Here is a 14682-nt window from a genome sequence, read left to right on the forward strand (position 1 = left end):
GCTTTTAACTGCTGTTGTTGGGGGTCGGGTGGGGGATGGGATGGGACGTTAATACGATGCCAAATGGTAAAGTTAGTGGGATGGACATAAATGCTTAAAGCCACTGCTTTCCTGATGCAGTAGTTAAGCTTGAGAAAGCTGTTGTAAATAAAGCAGAACCTAAAATTAAACAACTGACCAAATTAAGAGCTCTAGTGAAAAAGAGCAAAACACACACTGACTGCAATGTCTTGTAATCCAAACGGACTCTATACATGATTTTATAGAGTTGTAATGTAGGGAATAAACATGTGGCCCTCAAGATCAATAGAAATTGTGTGGCTAAATCACTGCCAGATGAAAAAATTTACTCCAGCATATCGCACGAGAGATCCATTTTATGCAGAGTCCAGGTCACCTGCACTTCATAAAAGCCATTCATTTTAGAGAGAGTACAAATTAAAATATTTATGAAACAACAACAAAACTCCCACAAATTAATTACTTTAAAATTTGCCAGGTCTAATCACCAGGGTATCCTTCCCCTGAAAGTAGTGAATTTAAAGAATTTCACTACTTTGGAATAATATCTCTGCAACACACACTTCTGCCCTTTCACCATTAAACCAAAAATGACATGTAAGAAATCCCGTAAAAAGAGCCTTACCCATCTAGTTCAGCTGTCTCTACATAACAAAGGCTGTTAGGTTCCGAGCTGGACAGCAGCAGAATATCAGCCTAGTCAAAACAGTACAGTAAATAAATGAAAGCCAAACAACATTGCACCAGAGACAAACTCCATACAAATAAAGAATTTATTTAAAAAAAAAATGAGGCCATTCACTTACAGGAACAAAAGCATTTTTCTTCAGACGAATGACATCTCCAACTTGAATATCTTTCCATTTTGCAGTTTTGAACCTAAGTGTCAAATATTTTTTAAGATTAGTAGGATTCATTTTGGATAGGATAGACATAAATTATACATCATCTTGAAGTGTATGGCATCTTCCCTAGCAGACTTCCTCACTGTCACAGTAGAAGAGCCTTATATCTCAGGAGAGAAACATTCCTTATTCAATCAGTTCCTGATGACTGAAATTCTTAAGAACTGCAATGCAGGCAAGCTTCATCATTTAACACACATGAATATTTCCGCCTCTTTCCCCAAAACTCACGCTTGACACAGACTCAGTGCTGGGGTTTTTTTGTTTTTATGAGACTGTTCTTTCAAACTACAAGGGATTGGATGTAGACAATTAACTTTAATTGTTAATAGGAGTTACACATACAAGTGGATAAACAGTGGAGAACTGCAATCTAAATGTACAATATAATCTACAATTGAAGTTCTGCAGAAGTAATCAGTAACTAGTAAAAACATTACTTTCAAAGTTAAAGCAAAACTTTACAATACCTTCCATCCCTCATAACATCACATGTCCGATTATTAATTTCGTTATCCATTCTATGGCGAGCCTTAAGGGGACAGGAAAAAGGAGTATGTTTACTCTTACATATTTAAATAATTTATCAATTTTAACATTAAGAAAACATTTCTTACGATGTCATCCACTAGGTCTTTGATTGCAGTTATCCCAAGCACCAAGAGCAAAGGCAGTAGTGTTGTATACCACGATAAAGTCGTTATCTGAGGAATTGTCTGTGAATGTGAACAAAGATCAGTGAACAACTTGGTGAGTCACTTTAGTGGCAAAAGGGTCCAACAAATCATCTAGTCTGACCTCCTGTACAGCACAGGCCTCCAGCACCACCCAGCACCTACACGCTAAACCCAACAACAGAAATTAGACCGAAGCATTACAGCCCACTGGAAACTACACTATTATGTGCCACAGGCAGAGAATATGAGGGACTGAGACACCCCTGCCTGTGTCCCCTGAAATGGCATGGAAATGATTATGTGAGTCAGATAATCCTGGCAAGTGACCTGCACCCACATGCTGCAGAGGAAGGAGAAGAGCACCCAAAGTCATGGCCAATCTAACCCAGGGAAGAATTCCTTCCCAGCTCCACATATGGTTACCTGTTAAGACTCTGAGCATGTGAGCAAGATCCACCAGCCAGCCAAGCACCTGAGAGAGAGAATGCTCGGGGCCATCTCAGAGCCCTGGCCCACTGCGCCCAGTGTCCCATCTCCAGCTTCAGATGAAGGAGACCAAAAAGCCTCAGAATACAATCTGGGGAAAGAGATCCCTTCCTGACCCCTGCATGTGGCCAGCTGAAGCCCTGAAGCAAGAGCTTTTAGGAATATGAGACAAACCAGAAATGAGCTCGAGGGATGTTGATCCCTTCCCTCTATATCACATGCAACCCTATCAAACAATGTGCCCAGATCTCTTAAAACCAATTAAGTTGTTTGCAACCACAACTCCTACTTGAAGGCTGTTCCAGAACATTATCCCATGTGATGGTTAGAAACCTTTTTCTAATTTCCATCCTGAACTGGTTCATGGCCAGTTTACACCCATTTGCTTTTGTGCCAACACCTTGCCCTTTAGTTTAAATAGTTCTTCACTCTTCCTGGTGTTTACCCCCCAATGTCTTTACAGAGCAATCATATACATTTTCTCACCCTTCTTTTTTTCCTAGACTACACAAGCCAAGCTCTTCCAGTCTCATCTCATAAGAGAAGCTCTCAATTCCCCATGATCATCCAAATAGCTCTTCTTTGCCCGTTTCAGTTTAAATTAATCTTTCTTGAACATGAGAGACCAGAATTGTACACGGTGTTCCAAGTAAGGTCTTACCAGTGCCTTGTACAACAGAATTAACACTTTTCTATTTCTACTGGAAATGCCTCACCTAATACATCCTAGGATTGTATGTGCCTTTTTCACAGCCACATCACACTGGTGGCTCATAGTCATCCTGTGACTGACCAACACACCTAGGTCTCTCTCCCCCTTTGTCACTTCCAAATGATGAGTCTCCAGCTTGCAGCAGAAATACTTACTAGACCTTGCCCTTTGAACTATTGAATTTCATCCACTTCAGTCTTCAAGGTCATCCAGATCTTCCTATATAATATTCTGATCCTCCTGTGTATTGGTGATGCCTCCCACCTTTGTATCAGCAAACTTCATTAGCACCCTCCTATTTTTTGTGACAAGGTCATTAACAAAAGTATATCCTAAGATTGGTCCCAAGACAGATCTCTGAGGAATTCCACTAGTAACCTTCTTCCAATCTGATAGTTCACCTTTCAGCACAACCTGTTACCTTCTCCTCTTTAGCCTGTTCCTTATCTACCTTACAACTCTTGTGCTAATCCCCATCTTCTCACATTTAACTAACGATTTCCCACGTGATACCATGCCATATGCTTTTACTGAAGTCCAAGGATATTAGAGCTACTGCACTTCCCTTATCTTAAAAGAAAAAAAGGGAGGAAAAAAGGAAAAGTTTTTTCTTCAGAAAAGGTTATTCTGGAACGATCTACTTTTGGTAAACACACATTGCATTACATCCCCTTTATTATTTACTTCTATGAATTTAAATTATTTTTTCCTTCACCATTTGTTCTAAAGCCTTGCATACTACGGAGATCAGATTAACAGGTCTGTAATTGCCCTGATCACTTTCCCCCACCCCATTTCTTAAATACAGGGATGATATTACCATTCTCCAGTCATATGGTACAACCCCCATAAAGGACAGATTTATTAAAAATTCTCAGAACTGGCAGTCTCATATGCCAGTTCTGGAAGAGGAAGTTACTTACCTATAACTCAAGTTCTTTAAGATGTGTGGTCCCTATCTGTGTTCCACGGAGGGCTTATGCATGTGCACCATGCATCCAGAGATGGAGAATTTAAAAGTAGCATCCATGGCTCCGCACATGCTCCCTGACTCACTTCACAGCTTTGTCCAAGGTGATAAAGGGCGGGGTGGACCAACTGTGTCTCCAGTTCTTCTCCACTGCAAATCAACAGATCTGCAGCAGAGGGGAAGGAGGGTGGGGAGCAGAATACAGATAGGGACCACACATCTCAAAGAACCTCCAGTTACAGGTAAGTAACCTCCTCCTCTTCTTCAAGTGATGATCCCTATTGTATTCCACTGAGGGTGACTAGCGAGCAGTCCCTAAATTGGAGGAGGGTACAAGGATGCAGATGGGATAGATGAGTGGAGGACAGCTGCAACAGAGAAGGCATCCATCACTGGGTCCTGCATTAAGGCATAATGCTCAGCAAAGGTGAGAACTGAACTCCACCTGGCCACTTTACTGATATACCGAAGCAATACGTCATGGAGGGAGGCCTGGGTTCTCGTTGAAGGGGCCCACACCCTTGAGGGTGGCTGGAGGCCAGATAATTGATAGAAGAGTGTAATGCAGCTCAAAATCCACTTAGAGATTCGTTGTGTGAAGATTGCCTGCCCCTTAACTCTTTCAGCTATTGCAACAAACAGCTGGGGGATTTCCTGATCGGTTTCATCCTTTTCAGGTAGAAGGCCAATGCCCAATGGACATCGAGGGAGTAGAGTCGCTGTTCCTCTTCCAAGGCGTGTAGCTTCATGAAGAAAACAAGTAAGTGAATGGATTGATTAACGTGAAATTGGGGGATGACCTTTGGCAAAAATTTGAGATGCAGACACAGGGATACTTTATCTTTATGGAAAGTCATGAAAGGAGGGCCCGGTATCATGGGGCCAAATTCACCTACCCTCACTGATGTGACACTAACCAGGAAGGCACATTTCATGGAAAGAAGGGACATTGAACACTATCGCAGCAGTTCAAAGGGTAGTTTCATTAGCACAGATAGGACCAAGTTAAGATCCCATTGAGGAGCGATGGGTTGTACAGGTAGGAAGGTTCTAATGAGGCCCTTCCAAAAACCGAACAGTAAACAGGTAGGTAAAAATGGAAGGTCATTCCACAGCATGGGGAGGGGGTGCTAATTGCTGCTTGGTGGACTTTGAGGAAGCTGTGGGCAAGACCCAATGCCTTCAAGGACAGTAGGTAGTCAAGGAGGAGGGGAATCCCCCCTGCTTCTGGGAAAGTCCTTTGTGTTCCATCCAGGAAGCAAACCGTGTCCACTTGGCTCAGTAACCACATTTCATGGTGTCCTTCCTGCTGCTAGAAAGGATGTTTTGCACGTCTGGTGAACATGGCCACTCTAGAGAAAATGCCTATCCAAAGACCAGGCTTTGAGATGGAGCACCTTTGAATTTGAATTAGGATAGCTGATGCGGCCATTGTGCTGCATCAGGAGATCAGGGACAGCAGGGAGGAAAACTGGGGGATGGGCAGACATATGAAGGCTGGAAAACAAAACTGTCTTGGCTAGTGAAAGGCCATCAGGATGACTGTCACTTTGTCCTGTCTGATCTTGTGAAGCATCTGTGATAAGAGCGGGAAAGGAGAGAAGGCATAATTGAATTGGTCTGATCAGGGGAGGAAGAGGGCATCGCCTGAAGAGTGATGTCCCAGACCCCTTCTGGAGCAAGATGCACAGTGTTTTCTGTTCATTGAGGACATGAAAAGGTCTCTGGTCAGAGTTCCCCATTTGTTGAAGCTGTCCCATGGTACGGTGTCATGAAGTTCCCACTCGTGGTCAACCACAAACTGTCTGCTGAGCAAGTTCGCAATCACATTCAGTGCCCTGGGAGATAGGCTACAGATAAGGTGATCTGTGCACCAGTTCCAAAGGGTGACTGCTTCTAAGCACAGAGCCACCAACCTGGCGCATCCATTTGTTGATGTAGCACACAGTCATGGTATTGTCAGACATCATGAAAATACGATGGGAACAGATGAGCGGGAGAAAGGCCTGGCATGCCTTTGTTACAGCTTAGAACTCCAGAATGTTGATGTGAATCTGGAAACCCAAGAGGTCCATGTTCCCTGTGTGCCATATGTATGTATTCCCCAGCCTAGAAGGGAGGTATCATTGATAATCATCCTGTCCAGGAATGGGGGTAGGAAAGAAACCCCTATGCAGACCTGACAAGGTTCCCTCCATTAGTGGAGGGAGGAGATTACCTTGGGGAAACTGTTTGCCTGAGATCCATGGTGTGATGAGCAGGCAAGTAAACTTTCTGGAGCCACATCTGGAGGCAGCCAGTAAAGTTGAGCAAAGGCGGCGATGTATGTGCACAAGACCACGTGACCCCGGATGGAGAGGCAAGTCCTGGCTGTGACTGAAGGATTGTTGACTACATGAGTTATGAGCTCTTGCAGAGTTTGGCACCTGTCACGTGGTAGGTAGGCTCGAGCCATAACTGAGTTGATGGTGGCCCCTATGAAGTCTAGGCATTGTGTAGGGTTTCAAGTTGACTTTTCGATATGGATACTGACCCTCAGGGGAGAAGGAAGGCCCAACAACAGAGGCTGAGGCCTGAGCTTCTCATCTGGACTGTGCTGCCAGGAGCCAGTCATCGAGATACTGGAATTCTAGGAGCCCTTAATAGCCGATGTGGGCTGCTACCATAGAGAAAACCTTGGTGAAAACTCTGGGAGCTGTGGAGAGTCCAAACGGAAGAACTCTGTATTGGAAATGTTGTGAGTGGACCATAAACCTCAGAAACCATCTGTGGGATGGATGAATGTCTACATGTAAGTAGGCTTCCTACATATTGAGAGCTGTAAATTACATGCCTTTTTCCAATGAGGGGATGATCGCTGCTAGTGCGACCATACAAAACTTTGGCTTTCAGATGAACTGATTGAGGAGATGAAGGTCCAGGATAGGCCTGACCCACCCTTTTTCTTTGGTATCAGGAAGTAAGTGGAATAGAAGCCCCTTCCTTGATATTCAGTAGAGACACATGCTGTTGCTGCTCTCTGTAGTAAGGAGTGCACCTTTTGGGTGAGGATGCTGTCATAAGGAGGGATCAGAGGCGGGGAGGCTGTGGATGAGGTAGCACAATGAACTCAATCACATAGCCATGTTAGAGGACACTTAGCACCCATCTGTCCATTGTTATTGCACTCCAAGGTGTAAAAAAGAAGCGGTAGATGACCCATGAAAGCAGTGACAGGGATTCGAAAAGCATCAGGCAATGTGGTCGGCAGCTCTCTAGTGGTCTTCAGAAATCATTCTTCTCTGATGATTGCCTCTGGAAGGTGAAAGACTGTGAAGGTGGTCCCAGAGGGCACAATCTGTGAGTTTTCTAACATTTTCTCAGTGGTTCATAGGGTCTCTGGAGAAAGAACTGGGTGGTCCTGTAACATTGTGTAGGGGCAGGTGGGCAGTGGAATTGATGCTTTGGTGCAGATGCGTAGATGCCCAAGGAACGCAGAGTAGCTCTGGAATCCTTGAGAGTGTGCAGGGAATCATTGGTTTTTTGGTTAAAAAGATGGGATTAATTGAAAAGGAGGTCTTTGATGGCATTTTGTACCTCCCTGGGGAAACCAGAGGAGCAGAGCCACAATTCCTTGCACATAACTATACCTGTGGCCATGGGCCTCGAGTAGATATCTGCTGCATCCATTGCTAACTGAAGAGTTGTCCTTGCCACCAGTTTACATTCTTCTAGGATAGCCTTAAAAGAGGCCCAGTCTTGCTGTGGTATCTTTTCAGCAAATTCATCCAGTTTACACGTAGTTCAGGAAATCGTACTTGGTGAGCAATACCTAGTAGTTCCTGAACTGAAGGCCCTCTGACAAAAAGACCTTCTGGCCCAACAGGTCCAATCTCTTTCCCACCTTATCGGACAGACTGAAGCGTGGGAGATGTTGCCTGGAATGCTTCGTCACCACCTGGACCATGAGAATTGGGAGATGGGAGAGTGAGAACAGAAACTCAGGCCCTTTAGCAGGCACATAATGCTTCTCAGTTCCCTTTGGGGGTAGGTGTACACCTGGTCAGAATGTGCTAAAATGTCCCAGCTGGCTCAAGTATAGCTTCATTGATAGGCAATGCAACTCTACCCTTCGGGAAAAAAAAGTGCCCATAAGATGAGACCTTTCCACTGTGGAGAAGTCCACTACTCCAACGCCAGTACTGAGTACAGAGAGGGTGCCCTTAACTCTTGGGAGATTGGGCAGAGCACCAGGTGGTGCAGATCTGATGCCGACGAGTGAAGGATGTCCAAGAGCTGACGTTGGGTATCCTACACCTTCTCCAGAGGGATGTAAAGCTCCCCTGCCATCCTCCATAGGAGATCCTGAAACTGGTGGAAGTTATCTGGGGGTGAAGGGGATGCTCAAGCCACTGCCACATCCAGAGAGGAAGACAGAAATCTTTCCTGTCCATCGGTACTATCAGAACTGGGCTGAGTGACTCTTCCTCCATCACCAGTGTCGAGTATCTGCTAGAAGGTGCATGAAATGGGAAAATTGGTGAAGTCTCCCTTGCTGACTATTTGGCTCTTAAAGAGGATAAAGGGGCTAAGGTTCCCAACTGGGCCAGCATGATGGATCCAGTGGGTGTTGTGGTGGACCCCACGGTGTGGGAAACCAATGGCTCTGTGGCGGCTGCAGCAGAAGATACTGCCATGGTATAGATGGCTTCCTGTATTAGTTCTCGTGGTGGTATGGTATGGACTGACCCTGCCCATTATCCGACTCATCTGAAGATAAGAATTAGGAGACGTTTTCCATAGGCGATACTGTTGGCAACAGGGGAAGTATGTAGATCACCAGAATGGGACTTGTGTGGTGTGCCAAATGCAGCATATCCTGAAGGGGAGACACAATATCACTAGAGGTGGAGGGTGTGGACAGGTGTGGGGATGTTGGATCCCCCAGAGCAAACACATCCTGGGGTTCTGGCACTCTCCCTAATCTCCCAAAAGTGAAGGGTACCTTCTCCGTACTTGGTACTGGCATCGGAGCGGTGGACTTCCCCATTATGGAAAAGTCTCTTGTCTTATGGGGGCATGGATGCTGTTGGTGTCGGCAGTTCTGCCCCTGGTACCAGCGGCTCCATCCTCTTGTGAGGCCTTTTCTCATGGTTTATGAGGCTTGGCACGTGTTCCCTCTCTATGATGGGAGCTAGTAGATGGAATGTCCCCATTCTTGGTCTTAGAGGAAGTCTTACCACCATGCTTATGGCTATGCTCCCTTGCCTCTCAACTGCCCCCGGCACAGGATCCATAGCAGTGTTACTGCTGGTGCCAGACTTGGGGTCTATAGCCGGAGGGGCACTCCTGGCTGTCTCAGGCAGATGTACGGGGTCGGGGGTTCCCCAGCCTGGATCCGAATGAGGCCTCATGGCAACTTCCATGAGTTGCTCTGTAGACAGGGAGCCCGACCTTCTAGGGTATGGCTGAAGAAGGACTGGCAGATATTGCATCTGGATGCAATGTGGTTCTCTCCCAAACAGTAGAGACAGCGCTGATGTTCGTCACTGACCGAGAAGGAATGCAGGCAGGAGGCACCCATGTTAAAGCCTGGGGTCTTCGGCAAAGTCCATTATCCATGCACGGGTATAGGGGGAGGAGTATGGAGAAAAAATAAGCTCTCCAAACAACCTATTCTACTCTAAAACTATCACACACTATCTAAAAGCAATAAAAACAGTAAAACTCTAAAACACTGACTATATGCAACTTTGTTTGTGAAAGTGTGTCACTCGCAAGTAGACACTGATCGTTCCGATCCAGACTATGCGGTGACGAGAAGGAACTGGAGACACAGTCCATCTGTCCTGCCCTTTGTCACCTCAGACAAAACCACGAGGTGAGTCAGGGCTCATGAGCGGACCAACCAAAATTCTCTGGCTCTGGACACCCCGTGCACATGCATAAACCCTCAGTGGACTACAATAGGGACCATCACTCAATGATGAACATAAGTTATGCAATTCCCTGATTTGAGCATATTAAGCTCTTTAAAAGGTGTGTTCTTAAATCAGGTTAGCTAATTCAGATTAAAACAGAAGTGAAGGCATGGCAACTCTTAACTTGTATTAGCAGTTCAATATAGTCTATATGGGATCCTGGGAGTGAACACTGGCTTTATGTTGCCATGCCTTCACAACTATTTTAACCCGAGTTAACTATATGAATTAAGAATACACTTTCCCCCCCCCCCCCCGGCAGTGAAGACATAACCTATGAGCTCCAGTCATGGACTAGAACCACATTGTGCTAGGTACTATACAAACTTAAAACAAAAAGGATGGTCCATACCCCAAATTGCTTACAATCTAAGTAACTAGTTGTATTCTAAGCAGGGTACACAAGGCAGAAATATAAATATCAAGCTAAAATGATTAACATGCAAATAAAGTGCATTGCTCCAAGTTCGTATTAAAAGTTCGTGAATTTTAAAAGCCATTAGTCTGGAGTTGTTTATGAAGTCCACTTTAGTTTCATGATAGCAACGTCACAAAAAGCAGTCATATTCAGCTGCATTACTGAGTAACTGAACTTATATTATCTTTATCATAATTGTCTGTATTATGTAATCAATTTTTACCTGTAAAATAAGAAGAACCAGGAAATAGAAGTTGGCCACTCTTTTAAATTGTTCTAGCAAATTCAATGGTAAAAAGGTAATTGCATTGTATTTGTAGGTCTTAATTGCATTCCCCTGTTGAGAAAAAAATTTAAAACAAGTCATTCTAAATAGCAATATATCATGCATACTTTTCCAATCCAATTTGCATTTCATGTAAAATGTTTTACTTTATGGTATCCCTCTCTACAAATGGCCGTGTAAGTTAAGTGTATCATGCAAACCAGTTTAACAAGGATCACTAGTCAAGTCAACCAAAAGGACTGTTGGCTTTAGTGTTATTTCTAAGCTGCCTTTTGTTGCTTTAGCCTTCAACTGACAATGCCTTAAAAGGATTATCTGGAGCAATATGTAAAATCAAGGGATTGGAAATAGGATACTGAGTTTTTATCTAAAGGCAACTCCTTCAAACTGAACCCAGGTCAGTAGTGATAATTGAAAAGTCATTCCTGTCTGATGACTGTGCAATGGTCTAATTACAATCCTAAAAGAAGAGCAGGAAAGGACTAGAACCAGATAGATATCCTACTAGGATCTAGCAAGTCTAGATTATTTGGTCTCTTTCCATGACCACAAGAACAATGGATATCCTTGTCGGTAGTTTTAACTTAGGCCAGATGTACATGTGAAAAATGCGCTAGCTGTACTAGTAAAAGCACAGGTTTTTATACTGGAATACCTAGAACAACAAAGCTTTCCTAATGTTAATGCAATAAAATTACACGTTTGCCAATATAGTTTGTTCCAATCCCAGCCCCATCCTCCCCCTCCAAAAAATTATAAAAGCAGTTTTGATAAAATGTTCCAAGTGTAAACATAATGTTCCTCCTGCGAAGAAATCTACATCAATCCTAATATATAAAGCACAGTTTCGCCCACTATAACAGCATCTACACTAGGGCTTTTACTAGCACAGGTATATCGGGTCAGGAATCACATCTCTTCAAAACCTTGATCAACGTAGCTGTGTCATCAAAAATTTATAGTTTAGACCTGGCCTGAGAAGCTACAGCTGAATGGAAACGGACTCTGAATTACTTACTCAGCCACAAAGACTGTCCCTTCTGAGCAGGACTGAGTTACATAGCGCAAAGCAGGATGGGGAAGCTTGTACTGCCAATGTCAATATTACCCATGTTCCGAGAATAGGGAACTGTACTGATTACAAACCCAACACTTGTAACAAATACTCATCTTTAACTTGAAATGTAACTAAAATGATTAACTAGACTCTGCTATGTTATGATCAAAAGAGTGATAATGAAGAATGGCACCTTTTACTCAACACATCTGTCTTCTGGGTATTCAAATTACAGCTGACTGCTTTTACAGCTGACTGCCTTTTACGTGGCACATGATGGGATATATCACATTAGTAGATTTGCAGGTGAATGAGCCCTAGATGGTGTGGCTGGGACCCATCAGGGGCTCCTTCACCTGTACATCTACTAATGTGATATATGCCATGTGCCAGCAATGCCCCTCGGCCACGTACATTGGCCAAACTGGACAGTCTCTACATAAAAGGATAAATGGACACAAATCAGACATCAGGAATGGTAACATACAAAAGCCAGTAGGAGAACATTTCAATCTCCCTGGGCATTCAACAGATTTAAAAGTAGCCATTCTTCAACAAAAAACCTTCAAAAACATATTCAAAGAGAAACTGCAGACCTACAATTCATTTGAAAACTTAACACCATCAATTTGGGCTTGAATAGGGACTGGAAGTGGCTGGCTCACTACAAAAGCAATGTTCCCTCTTTTGATATTGACACCTCCTCATCAATTATCAGGAGTGGACCACATCCACTCTGACTGAATTGGCCTTCAGCATTGTTTCTCCACTTGTAAGGTAACGCCCTTCTTTTCATGTGCCAATATATATTTATGCCTGTATCTGTAATTTTCACTCCATGCATCTGAACAAGTGTGTTTTTTAACCCACAAAAGCTTATGCACAAATAAATCTGTTAGTCTTTAATGTGCCACCGGACTCCTCGTTGTTTTTGTAGAATAGGTAAGAAAGGTTCCAGTTGCAGAATCTTTATTACTGATGTTCATGCATAAGACAGAAATAACCCAAACTGACTTTCAGATACTGGCAGAGCTTCCAGGGGTGGCAATTAGAAAAAACATTTTATTTGTAAAATAAACAAGTTATTGCCCTGAAAGTAATCCAGGTAGGCCAATGTGAAATTCCATGATATCACTACTGGTCATTTAAGACCAGAACGGCACACAAGCACAACTACTTTACTGTTTATTTTAAAATAATCCTACTGTTTTTAAAAATGTTTTAAACATAGTTTAAGAAAGTTATTAATACATCCATAACATGGTTTGATTTAGAGTGGGGTTACCTAAGCCAACAGGGGGGAGGGATAGCTCAGTGGTTTGAGCATTGGCCTGCTAAACCCAGGGTTGCGAGGTCAATCCCTGAGGGGGCCGTTTAGGGATCTGGGGCAAAAATTGGGGATTGGTCCTGCTTTGAGCACGGGGTTGGACTAGATGACCTCCTGAGGTCCCTTCCAACCCTGATATTCTATGAACAACAAGACGACTCCATTGTACTTAAGCATTTGGAAATAGATAATCATTTATTTTGAAGATGTACCAAATTCTGGCTTGACCAGGATGCTGTCTGCCTAAAGGCTGCCCTTAGTAAAGTACTGAAAATAAAATACTTAAACATTATTTGATTCAAATGTTAGTGAAAGCCATAGTCCAGTGAATAGGATGCAGCTCTGGGATTCAGGAAGTCTGGGTTCTAAACGGCTTTTGACTCACAAGTGTGTACAGCAACTTAGCGCATGGCAAGCCAGACTATAGCACACATCTAGCCATGCACGAACTGACAGGATGGACCCCGCTATGGTGCACTAAAAGGTCCATCATGAACTTTGATGTAGATTCAAAAAGTCTGAGTTGCCACACACCAAATCACCATGTGGACAAGCCCTTAGTCAAATCATTCTGTGCCTCAGTTAATCCGTTCATGGTACTTACCCACCTTTGTAGATTGGAGAGGCATACTAGTACATGTACACTGTTTAATTATTGGAACGTTTTAATCATGAACTAACAAGTGTTCCTCCTGACAAGAAAATTACATCAGTCATTATATATAAAGGAGGACGGCTTACGGCATATTTGCTTTTCTTGAAGCATAGAAATGTTGTTTTCTTAAACTGGGGTTGTTCGTGGAAGTTTCGATCATTTGCCTTAACTTGCCAGCTACAATCTGGGAGGGGAAGAAAAAAGAAAAAGAAAAAAAAAAAAAAAGGAGTGTCACACACGTCAAAATGAATCATAATACTTGACTGCTCCAACGATGGGGAAACAAGTCTAAAAATTTAAGGTTTACCCCCTCGGTATCTTTTAAGGCAACATGCAATGGAAAAAATCAAGTTGGGCCTCTGAACCCTTTTTCTTTTCTGTATTGTTGGTAAAGAGGTCCTCAAAGGATTTTGTAAAAAAGCATTCTGTTTGTTTGTCTATATAAGCAACTGAAATCTAACCTACTCTGGGAGAAAAAAAGTGTGATAAGCAGAAAATTAGGGACATTATGTTACAAGACGTTGGAAACTAAACAACCAAGGGAAAAGATTTTTAATCAGACTATTTTGTTTTGCTTTTGTTACACCCATCTAACTCCAATGCCTAAAGAACAAAAAGAGGGTGTCTCAGAGACTGAGCGATCTTGCCCTTTTAATTAATGTGAAAAAGCTCACAATGCACCTCTGGGACCTCCTAAGAAATCCTCCAACAATACTAAGCAAAGCCAGACTTGACATCCCCAATATTTCTAAGATAAAAAACAAGCAGAATTTAAATGTCCACCCCTTTCTGACCACCTGTCTAGATCTTAGAGAAGGGCCCAATCCCAGTTTCATTAAAAATCCTATACAGTTCATCTTTAAGTCTCTGACTTTCAGCTAGTTCTAACTTTTGCGGAATTGCTAACATAACAACCAAGAGTTTTACAGCAATAAAGTGCAGGTTCAACAATGAAGAAATATTTTTCCTGCTATTGAGTTGCTTTGTGTCCAGCAGAAACTCTGTGTCAAAAAGAAAAAAAAAAGTCCAAGGAGCCTTTTACATCCCAGAGTGGCATTATGCTATGCCAGGGTTTTGCAATCCACATTTTTTTAGGCCTGGACACTCTGGTATGCCTGAGATGCCCAGACCTGAAGAAGAGCTCTGTGTAGCTCAAAAGCTTGTCTCTTTCTCCAAAAGAAGTTAGTCCAATAAAATATTACCTCACC

The 14682-nt window shown here is 43.1% G+C and overlaps 1 protein-coding gene across 1 annotated transcript in view; it reads right to left on the minus strand.

Moving 5' to 3' along the window:
• The window catches only part of ATP8B1 (ATPase phospholipid transporting 8B1), a 145045-nt gene that overhangs the window by 65207 nt on the left and 65156 nt on the right, over nt 1-14682 (minus strand). The window contains exons 3-8 of the mRNA XM_073343620.1: nt 13561-13658; nt 10373-10486; nt 1544-1642; nt 1397-1458; nt 828-900; nt 647-717 (exon numbers count right to left, since the gene is read on the minus strand). Of these exons, the coding sequence (XP_073199721.1) occupies nt 647-717; nt 828-900; nt 1397-1458; nt 1544-1642; nt 10373-10486; nt 13561-13658 (517 nt within the window). The remainder of the gene's footprint in view (nt 1-646; nt 718-827; nt 901-1396; nt 1459-1543; nt 1643-10372; nt 10487-13560; nt 13659-14682) is intronic.

The sequence above is a fragment of the Lepidochelys kempii genome, chromosome 5, assembly GCF_965140265.1.
Source record: "Lepidochelys kempii isolate rLepKem1 chromosome 5, rLepKem1.hap2, whole genome shotgun sequence".
NCBI lineage: Eukaryota > Metazoa > Chordata > Testudines > Cheloniidae > Lepidochelys > Lepidochelys kempii.